The sequence below is a fragment of the Pseudopodoces humilis genome, chromosome 15, assembly GCF_049639895.1.
Source record: "Pseudopodoces humilis isolate 2021_Gansu_Grassland_sample_001 chromosome 15, ASM4963989v1, whole genome shotgun sequence".
Classification (NCBI taxonomy): Eukaryota; Metazoa; Chordata; class Aves; order Passeriformes; family Paridae; genus Pseudopodoces; species Pseudopodoces humilis.
Window position 1 is genome coordinate 865,622 of NC_142214.1, and position 17,883 is coordinate 883,504.

At 62.5% G+C, this 17,883-nt stretch overlaps 3 protein-coding genes across 7 annotated transcripts; 2 read left to right on the top strand and 1 right to left on the bottom strand.

The window, feature by feature from the left end:
• Positions 1 to 147: 147 nt before the first annotated feature.
• Positions 148 to 7,002, bottom strand: CSTF2 (cleavage stimulation factor subunit 2). 3 transcript variants are annotated; one of them, XM_014255243.2, is made up of 15 exons: positions 6,896 to 7,002; positions 6,695 to 6,773; positions 5,867 to 6,036; positions 5,245 to 5,381; positions 5,033 to 5,152; positions 4,784 to 4,939; positions 4,554 to 4,677; positions 4,183 to 4,245; positions 3,030 to 3,089; positions 2,293 to 2,434; positions 1,776 to 1,927; positions 1,204 to 1,466; positions 733 to 843; positions 465 to 590; positions 148 to 341 (listed from the first exon to the last, which is right to left on the bottom strand). In XM_014255243.2, exons 1-14 carry the CDS (start codon positions 6,951 to 6,953, stop codon positions 468 to 470), a joined length of 1,758 nt encoding a protein of 585 aa, XP_014110718.1. In that variant the 5' UTR covers positions 6,954 to 7,002; the 3' UTR covers positions 148 to 341; positions 465 to 467. The 3 variants fall into 3 exon arrangements, with proteins under 3 accessions (XP_014110718.1, XP_014110719.1, XP_005526166.1); XM_014255244.2 differs by lacking the exon at positions 3,030 to 3,089; XM_005526109.3 differs by lacking the exons at positions 1,776 to 1,927; positions 2,293 to 2,434; positions 3,030 to 3,089.
• A 220-nt stretch (positions 7,003 to 7,222) lies between these two features.
• On the top strand, positions 7,223 to 9,877 carry TYW2 (tRNA wybutosine-synthesizing protein 2). 2 transcript variants are annotated; one of them, XM_014255255.2, is made up of 7 exons: positions 7,223 to 7,441; positions 7,569 to 7,716; positions 7,793 to 7,982; positions 8,068 to 8,218; positions 8,288 to 8,397; positions 8,711 to 8,868; positions 8,937 to 9,877. In XM_014255255.2, exons 1-7 carry the CDS (start codon positions 7,359 to 7,361, stop codon positions 9,381 to 9,383), a joined length of 1,287 nt encoding a protein of 428 aa, XP_014110730.2. In that variant the 5' UTR covers positions 7,223 to 7,358; the 3' UTR covers positions 9,384 to 9,877. The 2 variants fall into 2 exon arrangements, with proteins under 2 accessions (XP_014110730.2, XP_087918788.1); XM_088062662.1 differs by having other exon boundaries at positions 8,068 to 8,397.
• A 718-nt stretch (positions 9,878 to 10,595) lies between these two features.
• On the top strand, positions 10,596 to 17,407 carry SYTL4 (synaptotagmin like 4). Of its 2 annotated transcripts, XM_005526110.3 has the most exons (17): positions 10,596 to 10,684; positions 11,387 to 11,534; positions 11,655 to 11,870; positions 12,387 to 12,496; positions 12,657 to 12,771; positions 12,932 to 13,039; positions 13,290 to 13,404; positions 13,512 to 13,596; positions 13,770 to 13,873; positions 13,983 to 14,069; positions 14,401 to 14,579; positions 14,766 to 14,868; positions 15,692 to 15,853; positions 16,279 to 16,384; positions 16,489 to 16,588; positions 16,824 to 17,032; positions 17,139 to 17,407. In XM_005526110.3, exons 2-17 carry the CDS (start codon positions 11,425 to 11,427, stop codon positions 17,279 to 17,281), a joined length of 2,052 nt encoding a protein of 683 aa, XP_005526167.3. In that variant the 5' UTR covers positions 10,596 to 10,684; positions 11,387 to 11,424; the 3' UTR covers positions 17,282 to 17,407. The 2 variants fall into 2 exon arrangements, with proteins under 2 accessions (XP_005526167.3, XP_014110725.2); XM_014255250.2 differs by lacking the exon at positions 10,596 to 10,684 and having other exon boundaries at positions 11,264 to 11,534.
• Positions 17,408 to 17,883: the final 476 nt, after the last annotated feature.

Sequence of the window (17,883 nt, forward strand, 5' to 3'; positions counted from 1 at the left end):
CCATGACTAGCTCTTGCCCTGGTGGGGGGAGGAGGGAGGATGGCAAGTGGTTTGGACAAGACTGAAGCCAGGCCACACTGCTCCCAGAAAGCAACACTCCCATTGTGGCCTCCACGAGAGACCAAACAAGGCAGCCAGGGACATGGATTTACTCAAACCAAAACTTTATTTCAAACATCATAAAATATAAACAGGAAAAAACAAAAACATGAACTGGAGGTAAAAGCCTCTCAAGGGTGACACAAGCTCTCCCAAAATGCACCATCAGCTCAGGTAGCAATGGGAAGCAGCTGCCTTGGAGCATCAACTCTATCCAAGCACATGGCATCTTCATCTTGGGTCTGCCAGAAAGAAGGGGAGGAGGGTGAGCCTGGCCCAGAGGGAAGCAGGGCAGAGTACCATCCTAGTAAGCTGTTTTACCAGAGGGGAACAGGCAAAGGATGAAACCAGGTTAAGGGTATCACCTGTCAGGGTGCCCCCGTGGATTTCTGGATTTGCTCTTTCAGAATGAGGATGCTCTGTCGCTGTTCTGGGGGCAGCATGGCGATCTGGTCTGCTGTCAGCTGCAGCACCTGCATGATCAGTGCTGCCTGTGGGGAAAGAGGGGTCAGAGACATGCCCTGCCAGAGCAGCCACAGCATACCAGAGCCAGGGAGGGGCTGACTCCGCCACAGAAAGGCACACAGGAAGTGCTGCTCCCACTGTCTCACCCTTTCCTTTTTATTCTCTCACCTTTTCGTGATCCTGGGGGGTGACCTGGCTCTGTCCAGGGCTAAAGCCTCCAGGCTGACCAGCTCCTTGGACTCCTGCCCCAGGAATGCCTGCCCCAGCCATGTTAGGAACCTGGGAGAGTAACAGAGGGGTTAAGGACTGAGGGGTCTCTACACTCAGCCATACAAATGCAGGAAGGTAAAACAGATGATCAGATGGATGCCCTCACGGACTGCTTGAAGACGCCCGAGCATGAAGAGAGAGTGCATTTTATGTGCTCTCCTCTCCCAACTCCTGTGCTCTTTCCTGTGCCTCAGGAAGAGGTGGAGAGAGGCCTGAGCCTTGTCCTGTCCCCAGCTGATGGAAATGGGACATATGCCCTGACCCCTCAGAACCAAAGCCTGGTGCTGCAGCTCTGTGGGACACCCCCTCCCCAGCCCCAGCCTACAGGATGCTGTCGGTGCCCGAGCGGCTGAGCAGAGCCGTGTGTACCTGGCGGGGCCCCTGCGGGCCACTGGCTCCCATGTTAAGTGGCCCAGGACCCTGTATCCCACCAGGCATCGGGCCACGCGGGTTGGGACCAGGCCCTCGAGGCTCCAGGCCCCGGGGTTCCAGGACCCTGGCCTCCATGGCCCTGGCTTCCAGCACTCGTGGCTCCAGGACCCGCGGCTCCAGGCCTCGCGCCTCCAGGGCTCGCGCCTCCATCACCCGCGGCTCCAGCCCGCGCGGCTCCAGCCCTCGGGGATCTCTTCCGACTGCGGAGGAAACACAAGGTAAGCTCCTGAAGGAAGCAGTCCTGCAGGAGTGTGGGAGTGAGCCTGCTGCCTCCTTTGTCTGGGGGCCAGCAAACACCCTAGAGGTGCAGGGCTGGGGGCAGAGGGGACATGCCTGCAAAAAGTCCCTTGCTGGGGACTCCAGGCGAGGGGGACTGTCCCTCCTCGCCTGGAGTCAGTCATTTCACTGCCCAAACCCCTTCCCATGCCTTGGGTCGGGGCAGCCGGCTCTGCTCTGACTTCTTGCCTGCACAGTCCAAGCCACCCAGTATTTCATGCCCCCTCTCTCACCTCGAGCATCCATCAAGGGCCCCCGTGGCTCTCCCATCAGTGGTCGGGGTTCTCCCATGGGTCCCCCCCTCATCTCATGGGGGGGGCCACGGCTGTCATGACCAGGCATATGGTGCATAGGGGCTCCCTGGTGGGGCGGCCCAAGGTAACCTCTGACGCAGAGAGACGAGGAGAGCAAAGCAGGAGGAGGAGAAAAAGCGAGAGAGTGTGAATCAGACACTGGCTTGGCACGGTCTGGGCAGAGCGCTGGGATTGCCCCCGAAGCCGGCCGCAGGGGAGGAGGGCGAGGCTGGCACAGGGATGGGTGCTGGTGGCCCCATGCCACAGGGCAGCTGCCATCACCCCGGGGATGTCCCTTCCCCGGGGAAACGGGCCGGCCCCCACGGTTGGCAGCACACGGGCCTCCGACCAGGCAGCAGTGACTCCCGGAAGGCTGGTGCCATCCCTGTCCTCAGCGAGAGGTTACCCTTGGGCAGGGGACAGTGCCAAGGGCTCCTCTCCTTCCCTCTCCCCTCACCTGGGCTCCACTTCTCCAGTGACTGAGAGCAGGGTCCCTCCGCGAGGGTCATTCGGGGCATCTCCCAAAAGGCCTCGGGGCGGCGGGCCACTAGCAGGTAGAGGTCCACGCTGCATAGGGGCCCTCGGGTCTGGCATGGGCACTGCCAGGGAGACACACAAGAACTCGTGAGGATCTGCATGACCAGTGCCGTGCCAAGACTGTCCCCGACGCTCTCTGCCGGGTGTGGGGCAGCCACGCTGCTCCCCTGAGCTGTGCTGTCTGCTGGGGATGCAGCCCCACACGTGAGGCTGGAGCACACCAAAGCCCCTTCCCTGGCTGCCAGTTTTATTCCTCTCTTTCTTCTCTGCTTTTATCTCAGGTTCCTTATGGCACCAGGGGCCACACCAAGCACGGGTGTCCCTACAGCAATCCCTACAAGCGCGGGCATCAACACCCTGCTGACGTGGGGCCAGGAGCAAAGCAAGACCTGGAAGGCTCCTGGAAGCACAGTGTCAAAGGGGGCTGGATCTCAGGCAAAAGCCCTTCCAAACAGGCTCTCCTTTTCCACTGGAGGCTCCATGCATGGCTCTAGCCTGTTCTCTCCTGTAGCCCTAGAGGAAATCCTGCCTCCTTCATCTCCTCTTACTGCTGTCAGGCTACAAGGAGTGACATGCCAGTCCCTGGCCCTGAGAACAGCGGGGTGACACTCCACAACGAGCTCCATGGGAAGAGGGAGCTGGCGGCTGCCGGGATACCTTGAACGCGTTCGATAGACGCAGGCCTGGCAGGTCCCACGGGCGAGAGCTGCAGGTTCCCTGGGCAAGCAGCAGGAAAAGAGGGAAAGAGCAGACACGTAAATAGTGTATGCACACATGCACCGACCAGTGCTGGGGACAGTGCTGCCTGCAAGATCACGCCCCCTGATGTCCCCAGGAAAACCTACAGAGAAAACGTTGCAAGTCTGGTTTTATCAACCTCTTCCGTTAACACCACCTTTGTCACCACAGGCAGGACAGCCAGAGTGACACACTCCTTCCCTCACTCAGGGAGAGAGGCAGGGAGAGAAGACATCCTGCCAAGAGACACGGCATTCCTTGGGCCCACGCTGGCCCCGTAACGCACACCCAGCTTCTGCTCTCCAAAACCTTTTGGGTGCCAAGAACTATCAGGCAGCTTTCAGGAAGACAGTGCCCACCCCAAAGAAAATGAGAGTCAGCTGCCCCTAAGGCCAAAGGATCTCAGACTAGGTTTGCCATGTAGCTGCAACAAGGCCTAGGATAGAAGTCAAGGCAACAGAGGTGACAGGTGTCTGCATGTGCTGCTCCTGGGAGAACAGGAACACCTGGGTCGAGCTAACCTACGTATGGCAACATGTGAACCATAAGGAATCGGGCCCCAGGGCTGGGCCGTACAGACCGTGCCTGCGGAGGAATGCCGAGCCGTCACCCTCCGCAAAGTCCCTGCCAAGCCTCAAGCCAAAACGGAGACCCAGCTCCCTCTGCCGGGCACGGACAGGAGGACGCGGGGGCCGCACCAGCTGCTTCCCAGCACCCCGGCAGCAAAGGAGCAGGACAAGGACCGGAGAAGAGCAAGCTCTGCCTGCCCGCACAAGCACAGGGACAGACGTGGGCTCGCAAAGGTGGAAAACACAGGCACGTCCCCCCTGGGAACAGGCAGCTCTCCTGGCTTCCAGGGCACGACTGCACAACGGGGCGCAGAACGAGCTGGGAGCCAATCGGGGCACGGGCCGAGCCCTGGCAACCAGGGAGCTGCAAGCATAGCCCTGTGCCTCAGTGAACAAACCCAGGCACTGGGCTGGGCACAGCCAGGCTGCAGACAGCTGGGGCACAGCGCTGCTCGCTGGAGCGAGGCTCACACCACACACAGCTCTACACACGTCTGTTTTACCTTGTCCGCGCTCCAAGGGGACGGGCCCCGCACCCGGCATCCCAACCTGTGGCTGCATCCCACCTGAGAGGGGACAGGCAGAGATCAGACCCCTCTTCAGCCACCCCTGATGACTAACCCCTTCCTTTGGCCCCAAATACCTTCTCGCTCCCAGCTCCTGAGGGAGCATCTGGAGGTTTATTCCCTTGGTGTTGGTTCCCCCCAGGGGTAATCCAACTTTGCAGGCCACCTCTGGCTGCAGCACAACCACAATGTACAGTACAGGATTACATGTGCTCTCACAGGGCCGAGCCCTCTGGCTGGGGGAAGGCAGAGGGGGGTGTCTGCAGGACCCGTGTGCTCACGGGTGGGGCAGCTTGGCCCAAACTCACCTCCTGGAGCCATGGGGCCAGGGCCTGGGCCCTGCACAGGGGCTGCCATCTGTCCTGGGGCTGGCACTCCCCCCTGCATGGGTGGCTGCATCAAAGGAGGAGCGCCATTGACGTGCATCCCGCCCTGCTCAGGAGAGACACTGGATCTCAGCGACACCCCAACACCTGGGTGTGTGCCCCAGCTGGGAGAGCTGGGGCTGGCACAGCTCATGTGTTGTGCAGGCTCTTACTATGGGCTGTGGCTGGGACGATGGGGTGTTCTGCGGGTTCAGCTGCGCGTTGGGCCCTGGCCCAGGCCCCGGTCCCGGCCCAGGCCCTGGCCCTGCCACTGGCTGCTGGTTGCCTGGGATCAGAGGAGGAACACTGGTCTGGCGATGCAGGATTTTCTAGGAGAGGAAAAAGGAGCTCTTTTCCACTGCCACTCCACAAAGACTACCATCAATATCCTCCCAACGCTGGAGGAGCAGCAAGGGACAAACCAGCGCAATCTCCGGGTCGACGATCCTCATGACCACCTGGGCCTGCAGCAGCGCGTAAGCCAGCTGTGGGTTCTGGAGCAGCATGTTCCTGGCTTCCTGGGGGCTGTTCTGGACACACAGCTGACAAGACAGGCACTGATCAAGCTCTGACAAGGTGCCACAGGGGCTGGGAGGGTGCGGGCAGTGGCGGGAGGAGCTGTGCTCACACTCACCTTCATCTGCTTCATCAGCTCAAACATCTGCTCGGGTGGCAGGCTGGCCACTGCCCGGCTGATGGACTCGGGGGCATCCTCTGGGTTGACAGGGTCCCCATAGGGTGACTCTATGATGGGTGCACCCGTGCCCAGGCCTGCAATACATTAGGTGACTTCGTACTGCAACACAAACGGTGTTTAATGGGCTCATCAGGAGGGGAGCACCAGCCCAGCAGGGGGAAAAGGAGGCAGTGAAAACTGGGAGATGTTAGGAGGAATTTCTTCACAGAAGGGGTGATCAGGAATCAGAAAAGGCTGCTCAGAGAGGCTGTGGAGGCACTGTTCCTGGAAGTGTTTAAGTAAAGACTGGATGTGGCATTTAGCGCTCCAGGCTAGTTGATGCAGTGGTGTTTGGTCAAAGGTTGGACCGTGATCTTTAGACACCTTTTCCAACCTAAATAATTCTGTGGTTCTGTGATCATCTGGGAGCTAAAACATGGAGCTGAACCCATGCATCCCTCTGGGGAACTACTCACAACAGCTCTCAGAGCAGGCCGGCTCTGCCAGCCTGGCAGAAGAGACACTCCCCAGAGCACTGCCAAGGCCAGGCCCAGCGTGAGACCCCCAAACCCCGACTCACTCTTGAGCTCCTCCTTGTTCTTCTCGCTGGCGGCGTTGTCGACGCGCAGGGCCCTGCCGCTGAACTCGCGCCCGTTGAGGTTGCGCATGGCGCTGAGCGCCGTCTCCTGGTCCTGGTACTCGCAGAAGCCATAGCCCTTGGGCTTGCCCGTCTCCCTGTCGTACACCAGCCTGCACGGCGAGGAGAGCACCCCGCTGTGCCCATGGCTCCCACAGCTCCAGAGGGGATGCAGGGCTAGAGCCCGCAGGAGCGCCGCGAGCATGGTCAAGGCTCCCGAGTCAGCCCGAGGCACGCAGCAGCCGGGCCTGTGCCAAGGCCAAGGGGCCTGCTGGCTCCTGGCATGGGTGTTCCCAAAGCTGTGGGGCCACCAGTGCCAGCTCTGTGCCTGCCATGACCCCACAAGGCACAGGACAGGACTGGCTCCTCCCGGAACTCCCAAAACCTTAACTGAGAGCTCTCCAGGGCCTGGTGCCAAGGCTGGAAAACACCTCTGAGAGGGACAGGGACGGGAGTGAGGAGCACAGAGCCCGAGCAGGACCCGAGATGGGACATTAGGCAAAGGTTCCTCGCCAAAGCGGTTGTCCCGCATTAGAACAGGCAGCCCAAGGCAGTGGCGGAGTCACCATCCCTGGAAATGGTCAAAAGGTGTGTGCATGTGGCACTTGGAGACACGGTGGGCCTGGCAGTGCTGAGGGAACGGCCGGGCTGGATGCTTTTCCAGCTCCTTCCCAGCGTTATGGATTTACGATCGCACGGTTCCAGAGCTCCGCGCGGGGCTCGGTCTGCGCCGAGCCGGGGCACCCGGGGGACGCCAGCGGCCGCTCTCACCTAAAGCTGACCACGGGCCCAACCTCCGAGAAAATGTCCTTCAGCTGCTCCTCCGTGGCCTCATACGGGATGTTCCCCACTGCGGAGACAGACGGTGCCGCCGGTCAGCGCACGGCGAGAGGGGGAAACCCGCCGGCCCCCCGCCTGCCCCTGCCCGTCCCTGCCCCTTTCCCTTTGCAGATCGCGGTCCCGCGGCCTCACCGAACACGGAGCGCAGGGACCGATCCACGGCGGGGTCCCGCACCGACAGCCCCGCCATGGCACCGCCCGCGCCGCCTCCGGTCCGCGCGCAAACCGTCCCCGCTCGCGCTTCCGCTTCCGCTTCCGCAACACCGGGCCAGCGGCGCCCTGAGAACGCGCTCCGGCGGGAAACGCGGCACCGGCGGCAGCGGGGCGCGGGGGTCGGGACTCCCGGGGACCCCCGAGCGGGGCTGCTGCGGCCTCGGGGATCCCCCGGCACCGAGAGCCGGTCTCCGGGCAGCCCCGCGGCCTCGGGGATCCCCCGGCACCGAGAGCCGGTCTCCGGGCAGCCCCGCGGCCTCGGGGATCCCCCGGCACCGAGAGCCGGTCTCCGGGCAGCCCCGCGGCCTCGGGGATGCTTTTTCAGGCACCGGCGCCGAGGCACAGCCCCCGGCGAGCCTGACACCGCCTGGGGCTCGGCAGGATGGAGGCCACGGACGTCCCCATGCCTGTCCCCATGGGTGTCCCTGCGCTGGCCACGGAGCGGAGGTTCGCCCAGCGCCTCAGGTGAGGGGCGGTGGGAACGAGGGGGAATGGGAGCCCCGTGCTGCTCCCACAGGACGGTCACAGGGCCAGCCCTGCAGCAGGAGGGTCTGCGGGGCTGGGAAGGGCCTGACCGTGCCCTGCCTCGCAGGGAATGTCTGGAAGAGGAGCGGCTCTCGGACGGGCGTTTCCAGCTGCAGCGGGTGCCAGGGGGCCGCGTGGCCCTGCCTGTGCTGGAGGAGAAGCTGTCCCAGCTCTGCCTGCCCCCGGAGATGCCCTGGGAGCTGGTCCGGATCCAGGTTGGCAGAGCTGCCTCGCCCTGAGCCCTGCGTGGGGCGGTGGCACCCAGCCCCATGTACCCCGTCCCTGCTGCAGGAGCCGGTGCCCTCCAGGGCCGCCCGCCGGTGCCCGCCTGCCCGGAGACTGCGGGATCAGCTGCGGCGGCTGCTGGGGACCAGCTGGTCGGAGGAGCTGGAGCGGGATGTGCCCCACGCCTGGCAGAGGCACGGCGACCTGGTGCTGCTGAGCGAGGACAGCTTCAAAGCTGCGCCCTGGGAGAGGCTGGGTAAGGGCAAGCAGGGCCTGCCCGCCCCGGTCCTGCCCGCCGAGCCGCCCGCATCCCCCAAATCTGCCGCCGTGGTGTGGTGCAGGCCCGGAGCTCTGGGAGACGGTCGCCTCGGCTTTGGGAGCCCGGCGGGTGGCCAGGAGAGGACGGGTGATGCCGGATGGGATGCGGACCCCCCGTGTCACCCTGCTGCTGGGCCAGCACGGCTGGGTGGAGCACGTGGACAACGGGATCAGGTGGGCAGGAGCTGCAGGATGCGGCTGCTGTGGGGAAGGGACTGCCCTCACCGGTGTGGGGTCTTCCAGGTACACCTTTGACGTGACCAAGTGCATGTTCTCCCCGGGGAACATCACGGAGAAGCTGCGTGTGGCCTCACTGCCCTGCTCCGGGGAGGTCCTGGTGGATCTCTATGCAGGTAACGGGGATGGAGGAAGGGCGGGGCAGGTGCTGATGGTAGACATCAAATGTCATTTCCAGCTTGGAATGAAAAATACTCAGGAGGATGGCCAAAGACTGGAAGTAAAACAAGGTCCTCTAAACATTTTTCAAGGCAGATTTTACTTTTGCAGAAGAGGGAAGGATAAATTTCCATTTTCCCAGTGTTTGGGCTTTTCCCAACCCAGAGCAGAGCAGACTTGGAAAGCCAGGGTGGCAGTGTGCATCCTGCCCTCAGGAGTGTGGATCTCTGGAGGTCCCTGCCCTCAGCCACTGCCACCTCCTGCCTGCAGGCATCGGCTATTTCACGCTGCCCTTCCTGGTGCACGCGGGAGCTGCCTTTGTCCATGCCTGTGAGTGGAACAGCCACGCCGTGGAGGCCCTGCACAGGACCCTGGTGCTGAACGGGGTGCGGGATCGCTGCCACATCCACGCCGGGGACAGCCGGAAGGTGAGCACTGCCGCCTGGCCGTGGAACCCCTCGCCGCTGGCATGCCCTCACCTCCTCTCTCCTCCCAGCTGCAGCTGCGGGATGTGGCAGACAGGGTGAACCTGGGGCTGATTCCCAGCTCGGAGGAAGGCTGGCCGGTGGCCTGCCGCGTCCTGAAGAAGAACACGGGTGGGGTTCTCCACATCCACCACAACGTGGAGACTCCCCACGCGCTGGCCCCGCCGCAGCCTGCGGTGCTGCTGGCTGAGCGCGGCTCTCCAGAGACAGCCAGCTCTGGGGGAGATGCACAGCAGCCAACAGAGGACGGTGGGGAGGAGACACTGGGGGCCAGGCTCAGACCCGAGTGGCAGGGGTGGGCCGAAGCCACGGCCACACGGATCCAGGGGCTGCTGGCAGAGCTGCACGGGCGGCCGTGGCGCACCAGCGTCCTGCACGTGGAGGCGGTGAAGTCCTACGCTCCACACGTGCATCACCTCGTGCTGGACCTCGAGTGCCGGCCAGTGCTGCCCGATTAGCAGGGCATGGACACCCCTGGAGCTCCAGCTCCCGTGGAAGGGTGGTGTCAAACACCAGGGGCAGGGAGATGCTACCAGCAGTGTCCTGCTGCCAGCCCAGATGAGCCTTATGTCCCCTGGTTCCCAGGTGGCAGCAGTGCCTGGCAGTGCCTCCCCATGCCCAGGGCACCCAGGGTTGTACTCCCATGGCAGATCCCTTCGGGATCCAGACAAGGATGGAGGAAGTTGGTGCTCAGAGTGCCAGTGTTCTGCCCTGGCTCTGCCAGTCACTGCCCAAGTCTTGGACATGTGGTAGCACCTTGAGCCCCATTTTCACACAGGAGAGAGCCGCAGTGCTGAGAAGCCTTGGGTTCCTGCTGAGTTCATTTCAGCAGGTCAGGGACAAGCATTGTGCTTGTGTTTCCCAGCATGCTTTTTTAATGTACTGTAAACAATTCTGTTCATCTCACTTTCTTCCTAGCTCTTTTTCAGAAATAAAGATCTTTCTCACCACCTCTTGCTGGTGTCCAGTTAAAATGTGAACACTGGTGCGAGTGTGGGGTCTGGCCTGGGGACTTTAGGCCCTAGGGTGGTGTGTGGAGGAGCTCAGGGAGCAAAGCCTCTGTGGCATTGTCTGCCTGCAAGCCCAAAGCCCTCTACGTATTTATTGTGTACTCCCCTTCCCCATGAAGAAGCTCCCGCTGGCCCTTTGATGTCTCTGTGTTTTTTTCCACTGTGTCAGTGTCCCATCGCTTCCCACAGGGCTGGGAGCCTCTGGCTCTCCCGTCCCTGGGGTGCGGCCGAAAGTGTGGGCAGAGCCGCGTCCTCTCGTTTGCCTTGGGGCTGCACCCAGATGTCCTGCGTGGCGAGAAACCAGCTCCCCACAGGTGGAGCCCCGCGCCTCGTCCTGCCCGTGTGCTCGGGGCTCCCTGTGCTGCGGGGGGGCGAGCCGCCCGGCGGGGACCGTATCTCTGCTACGAAGGCCAAGGGCAGCGGCTGGAGCCCGGCGGCGGGAGGACACCACGGCCCTGGGGATGCGGGGGGTCCCCCGCGGGTCGGGCGTCGGTGAGCTCCGTGCTCTTCGGGAGAAGCTGCCCGCCCGTCAGGGCCGTGTGGCACCGGGCCCCGCGGGGTGCAGCGGCCGCTGTGCCGGGGGCGATGGGGCGGGGGAAGGGGCTGGAGGCTGCGGGCACCGCCTCCCGCACGGGCCGCCCCGTCCGTGCCGCAGGTTCGCCCGGCGCGGCTCCTTTAAGGCACCGGCACCGCCCTCGCTCCCCTCGCCCCCCTCCCGCTGCCGGGAGCGCCGGCCGGAGCCGCTGCAGGTACCGGCCGGATCGTGGGACCGGGCGGCGCTTCGCGGGGGGGGGTACCGAGGGTTCGTCCGCGGACGGGGGAGGACGGGGACCCCTCGGCTGGTGGGGACGCGGGGGGAGCCAGGGGTCGCTCCGTGGTCCGAGGGTCGAGCCGCGGTGTCCCGGGGCGGGGGCAGTTCTCAGCCCCGGCGGTGCTACCGGTCCCGGCCCCCCTTTCCCCGATAGAGAGAAGCCTGGGCTCCGTCCCGCCGCCCCCTCCTCCCCGAGGGACGCCGGAGCGCGGCTGCGGGAGGGGCAGGAGCGGGGAGCGGCTGCAGCCCCCGAGCAGGCGCTCCGGCTCCGTCCAGGCTGGAGCGGCCCCCGGGTCCCGGTGCTGCGAGCCGGCTCCTGTCCCAGCCGCGGGTCCGCTCCCGGCGGATCCTCGGGCTCGGGCAGCTCCGAGCCCCGGTGCGTTCGTGGGAGGGGCAGCCCGGGGCGGCTCCTTCCTGCCGGGGCTGCCCGCGGGTGCTGCGCGTCAGCCCGGTCCCACGGAGCCGGCTGAGGTCACCGGGGTGGCGGGGCTGGCAGGCGGCCCGAGCCCAGCCCGGGGCAGGGCGCTGCAGACGGCGGGCGGGCCGCTGTCCCGGCTGCCGCCATCCCGGGCAGCCCCGGGAACGGGCACGGGGTACCTGGCGGGGCGAGAGCCGGGCTCAGCAGCTGGCACGTCCCTAGCTGGAATCCGGGGAGGGCCAGCCGGCCCGGGTGCAGCGATGTCGGAGGCTGTGGATCTGTCCTTCCTGTCGGACGCGGAGAGAGATTTGATCCTGCAGGTCCTGCAGCGCGACGAGGAGCTCCGCAAAGCCGAGGAGAGGAGGATCAGGTGCGAATGCGGCAGGAGCTGGCTCCCCGCTTTGCTCTGAAGCGGGTGGGTGCGGGACAGTGCGGCTGTACCCGGGGTCCCGGGGCGCCTGTGACAGCTCCTGGTGTCGGCTCTGAGCAGGCGCCTCAAGAATGAGCTGCTGGAGATCCGGCGCAAGGGAGCCAAGCGGGGCAGCCAGCGCTACAGCGAGCGGACCTGCGCCCGCTGCCAGCAGAGCCTGGGCCGAGTCAGCCCCAAGGCCAACACTTGCCGGGGCTGCAACCACTTGGTGTGTCGGGACTGCCGCTCCTGCAGCCCCAGCGGCTCCTGGCGCTGCAAAGTCTGCACCAAGGAGGCGTGAGTAGCCGGGACAAGTGGCGGGCACATTCTGTGCATGTCTCCTGTCCCCTTCCTCTTCTCAGCTGCCTCAGTTCGATGCCCCACGGCCAGCCTTTCCTAGCCTGGCTGGTCCTCTCCAGTGCAGGGCAGCTTGCTCCGATGTCACTCCTGGAGAGAGTTCCCATGTTTGGATGATGGAGAAATGGGTCATATCCCACTCCTGAGTCTCCTTCATGTCCACCCTGCTCCTTCACCCCCCTGACTTGACTGCAGCATCCCCTTGTGCCCCTTGCACTGTGTTTCAAGCATCCCAGGTTTCCTCCCTTTTGGCCTTCCCTTTCTTACGAAACTTGGCTTGTTCCCATGTTTGCTGAGGATGTAGCTGAGCCTGCCAAGTGCCCAGTGAATTGTCTCTGCCCTGTCACCTGCTGATTTTGCCCATTGTACCTGTGTCCTTGGGTTGTGGCAGCACGGAGGGTGGGTTGGGGCACAGCAAACAGCCCCTGACTGCCCCCACCACCCCCTGCCCTGCAGGGAGCTGAAGAAGACGACGGGTGACTGGTTCTACGACCAGAGGGTGAACCGCTTCGCCAACCACCTGGGCAGTGACATGGTGCGGCTGTCCCTGCGGCACAGGCCGGCAGGTAGGGGTGCCACAGCAATGCCGTGTCCCACAGCCCAGCCATCTGGGATGCTCCAGCTTTCCCCAGTGCACCCTGCCCAGGGTGGAGCTGGATGGGAACAGCTCCTGCTCCAGGCAATGAGCTTGGAGCAGTGTTCCTCCTGATGCCTCTCTCCTTCCAGCCAACAAAAGAGAGACTGTGGGACAAACCCTCCTCCAGAAAGCCCAGCTCAGCGAGCCTAAAAGCTCCTCTGCAGTCCGGCAGCCGAGCCCCCCTGCACCCCGGGAGGGGTCCAGGTAAGATTTCCTGCTGTCCCCCATGCTCCAGGCACCAGCTCCCATCTGCTGCGGGTTTGAGAGGAATCTGCTGCCCCGCGCGGATCATCGGTGGTGCAGAAGCTCTCTCAGACCGGCCTCCTCGCCAAACAGGACATACCTGTGGTTTTCTTGTCTGCAGTTTGTTTCCAGATGCCTCAGACCCTCGGGATGGTAAAAGCGACACAGAGTCCATGGAAAACATGAGCCTGGACAGCTACAGACCTAGTCCTGCTGATGTGGGGGGCAGGTGAGAGGATCCTGAGGTGGGTTGTCCTTGGCAAGACTGGCTGGCAGAGGAGGGGACCTTCATCTGAAGTGCGTTTTTCTCAGTCTAGCAAGAGGAAGCTGGCTCCTCTGGCTGGGCTGAAGCCTGTCCCTGGGCAGCAAGGTCCTCTGTGCCCAGGCTGCTACGGGCAGCTCAAATCACACTTCTGGCCAGCACTTGCTCTGCACGCTGTGCTTGTGGCCTGGGACAGACCTTTCTGTGTCTGCCACAGGAGGAACTCCCTGGAGAGAGCTGTCCCTGGAAAACAGGTTGTTGTGCCAGCAGGACCTGCTTCCTCCAGCCTGACGCTCCCTCTCCGCTCCAAAAACGCGTTCTCTGACGGACGGGTGCGTGACGCTGCTCCAGCAGGCTCAGCCCTGTCCTGGGGCGTGGGGCTGGGCACACAACATGGCTCCTAGCCCTGCCCTGCTCTGAAGGGACTCTTCCTCCCCAGGATGCCACCGTGGGGACCCACAGCAGCACCTGCGAGCATGAAACCATATTCAAGAAGAACCCCCGGCGGGTGGTGAGGCCTGCGGGTGAGAGATGTGCGGGTGCTGACACGGCTGGGGTGGGCAGCCCCTCCTCCCTGGGCTGTGAAGGGCTTTCAGTGCAGATGGGAGAGGCTGGGGGAGCCCCTTGTGTGAGGGAGCAGCAGGGCTCTGCTAATCCTGCTCATGCCACTGCCTCCTGCTCACCACCTCTCGTGCAGACTACACCAAGTCCGTGATCGACCTGCGCCCTGAGGACCTTGTGGGGGAAGGTGGCTCTTTGGGGGACAGGAGCAAGTCAGTCCCTGGCCTCAACACGGAGCTGGTGAGACCCTCAGAGTGCCACAGAGATGGCTGCTGGGTGGAGGAGCCGAGTGGTTGGGTTGGCTGTGCCTGAGCACTCCCCACACAGGTGGTTTGTCTCTCTCCTTCAGGAGGAGGAGGAGGAGGACATCGATAACCTGGTGGAGATCCACCGGCAGCGGGTGGCCCGGGGCAGCATGCGCAGCGGCACCTCCTCGGTGAGTTCCTGTGGCTGTGCTCCGCTCCTCTGCAGGGAGAAGTGATGGAGAAAGGCACTGCCAAAGGGCTGGGGGGAGGGAGGCAGGGCAGGCAGCTCCTGGAGGGAAGGGGTAAGAGCCTTGTGTGGGGGGGCTTCTTCCCCTAGGAGGGAATCAAAATGCAAAGACTCATCTCTCTTCCAGGCAGCTGTGTGTGGGTGGGAGGTACTTGTGGCCATCCCCAGCCACGGGGAGGCAGGTGGGGCTGTGCAGAAGAGGCACAGGGAATAACCTTGCTGAAGAGGGGCTCTCGGGTGATCTTGTGCCAGCTCAGCCCTGCCACTTCTTCCAGAGCACACTGGGGAGCATGGTCAGCATTTACAGTGAGGCTGGCGACTTCGGCAGCGTGGCTGTCACTGGGGGCATCTCCTTCTCCCTGAGCTACGAGCAGAAGACACAGACCTTGTTCATTCACGTGAAGGAGTGTCGCCAGCTGGCCTACGGCGACAAGGGCAGGAAGCGCTCCAACCCGTGAGAGCAGGGGGAGAGAGCTGCTGGCACCACTGGTGGTGCCCAGCCGGGTTGTGGGGTCCCACCAGAGATGGGAGCTGTAAGTGGGAGGGTCCTGCTGAGGCAGAAGGTCTGGGGTTGCCCTGAGGAGCTCGGAGGATTGATTGTGGGGAGGCCCTGTTGAAGTGCTGCCTGTTCTCCCTTCAGGTATGTGAAGACCTATCTCCTGCCCGACAAATCCCGGCAAGGGAAGCGCAAGACGACCATCAAACGCAATACCATCAATCCCCTGTACAACGAGCTGCTGAAGGTGAGTGGGGATGGGCTGGGCTGCAGCTACTCAGGGGATGCTGCTGGAACAAGCAAGGGGAGGGGTGAGCTCCTAACGCTGCAGAGGGGTCTTTGCAGAGGACCCGTGTCCAGAGACTGCAGCCTGAAATCCCTGCACTCCCAGCTCTGCTGTGGCCGTGCTGCCAAGCCCCAGTGCCACGGTGGGCTGGAGGCACAGCTGCAGATGTGACCGTGTCACAGGACGTGTCCCTGGTTCCTGTAGCGCTCCCCAGAGCAAAGGCATCCTGCTTACCCTGGATGTTTCATTCTTCAGGCTTCCTGGCCCCTGGAGGCAGGTCACAGTGGCAGGAGGGAGGGCGGCACACCACAGGGGCAGAGATAAGACAGTTCTGGGCTCCAGGACAGAACAACTTGGCACTGCCCTTCACCATCCCTGCTGGCTGGCTCTGTCCCTGAGCCTGGCAGAGCACCTCTGAGGCCAGGCACTCTTGTGCAGGAGGAAGTGAGAGCTGTGGTTTGGTTTTTAGGCTCCCACAGCCAGGTTTGCTGAGGTCTTGTGCTCTGACCACCTGAGGCTTGGTGGGCTGGCAGAGCTCTGCTTGTGGTGGGATGGCTGGATGAGTCCTGGCTCTGAAGACCGTCCTTCTGCTGGGAGAGCACAGGCTCCTGCTCTCTGCCCTGGGACTCTGAGCTTTCAGCAGGCGTGGAAAGAAAGAGGAGCTCCTGTGCACATCCGTTGCTTCTCCAGCCTGTCTCCTCTTGTGCTTGTGAGCTGTAGCTGATGGAATTTGCCATTTGTCCTGTGCTGCCTGCCCACCAGTGGTTTTCCTCTGTCTCCCCAGTATGAGATTAGCAAGTCCCTCCTGCTCGCGAGGACGCTGCAGTTCTCGGTGTGGCACCACGATCGCTTTGGCCGCAACACCTTCCTGGGGGAGGTGGAGGTCCCACTGGATGCCTGGAACTTCGAGAGCCACCTGGAGGAGTTCCTGCCCCTGCATGGCAAGGTGTGTCCCTGCCCCTGCAGCCTCCCTTGCCTGGTCCTGTTGGGGATATAGCCCTCAGTAGGCAGAGGGGTGTGGAGACCTCAGCATTGCTCAAAGGGACTTGTGCCAGTGTTTGGAGATATGAAAACCCCAGATGCAGACAGCAGTGCTGTTGCAGTAAAAAGGTCAGGCAGATCTTCTGCCTTGAACCTAGCTTCCCTCCTCCTTCCCTCCTCCTTGTCAGGTGATTGGGCCAAAATGAGATCCCAAAGGAGCTGGGCTCCACTGGTCATGCTGGGGAGAGTTTGCAGGCACTTGTGCCAGCTCAGCCACATCTAGAAGAAGCCAAGTCCTTTGTCCCAGCCTGAGGAGGTGCTGCACACCAGGCTGTCACTGTGTGTGCCATGGCTTCTCTGCAGTGCTTGGTAATTCTCACCTCTGTGCAGGTTGGGGCAGATGCTGCTGGTCTTCACCAGTACAAGGGGGAGCTGGTTGTCTCCATGAAGTACATCCCATCTGCCAAGCATCCTGGGGCTGGGAATGGCAGGAAAGGTAGGTGCTGAAGCTCCAGGATCAGTGTGTAGCCCTGCAGGAGCTACAGTTTGCAGTGGTAAAAATTAAATTGATTAATTTCTACTGTGCTGGGTTTTTCCTAGGCAAAACAGGGGAAGGTGGTGAGCTCCAGGTCTGGATCAAGGAAGCCAAGAACCTCACAGCAGCCAAGTCAGGGGGGACCTCAGACAGCTTTGTTAAGGGGTGAGTGAGGGTCCTGGGGCAGGGGGCGATGAAGGCACTGTCCTCCCTGGCTGTATTCCCAAAGCTGCTGGGGGACCTGGAGAAGGAACCCTTGCAGGGTGTCATGGTCCCTCTCCCTGAGCTGTGCCAGGAAAGGCAGGAAGGGGGGCTCCAGGCCAGGTCCTGGGTGCTGAGGTGCCCCAGCCCCCCGAGCTGGTGCCCACGTGCTGCTAACCCAAGGGGCTGCTTCCCCCAGCTACCTCCTGCCACACAAAAACAAAGCCTCCAAGAGGAAGACGCCTGTGGTGAAGAAGACCCTGAACCCTCATTACAACCACACCTTTGTCTACAACGGTGTGAACCCCGAGGACCTGCAGCACATCTGCCTGGAGCTGACGGTCTGGGACCGGGAGCCGCTGTCCAGCAACGATTTCCTCGGGGGTGTCCGTCTGGGGGTGGGCAATGGTGAGGAGCCCACCGAGCTCTGGGCAGCAGCAGCAGCCTCGCTGGGGCTGCTGTGCTGCGGGCAGGAGGCTGCTCCAGCAGTGACTGATCCCATCCTTTTCCCCAGGCATGAGCAACGGGCAGGCTGTGGACTGGATGGACTCAACGGGCGAGGAGCTGAACCTGTGGCAGAAGATGTGCCAGTACCCGGGCTCCTGGGCGGAGGGGACGCTCCAGCTCCGCTCCACCATGGCCAAGCTGAGGCTGTAGGCTGTGGCACCAGCACTGGCACCGCTGTCGGGAACCACACTTGTGTACAGCCTGGCAAGGCTGCCAAATACGCACCGTGTTTTCTTTTTACTTACACTTTAATAAACATGACCTTCTCTAAACAGGCTTGGGCAGAAAGTCTTCTTGGTTTAGCTTCATTAAAAGGGTTTTTCTCTTGTCATAATCCTTGTACCAAATTTCAGGCTGAACTGGAGTCCCTGTGGACCCTCCCTTCTTCTCCCCCAGGCAAAATGCTTTGAAACGTCATTGTGTTTTTATTTCTTCCCATTCTTTTTCCTACCACCCTGTTCCATGGTCTGCTCTCTCCTTTCCACCCTCTTCCCCCTACACAGCCCAGCCCCAGCTGTGGCACTGGATGGATGGAACTGTGTGGGGTCAGCCTGGGAGGGTTGGGGATTGTGGTCTCCAGGAAACATTTGTTTCCCAGGCCTCTCAGTGACACATGTGCTAACACTTACTTTTTATACAAATTTATTTATTTCAAGTTAATATTCTACTGCCAAAGCAGCTCCTAGAAAGGGTTCCCCGTGGGTGGTGGGAGAGGGAGGCAGTGGCAGGGGACACTGGAGGGGGGACTGCAT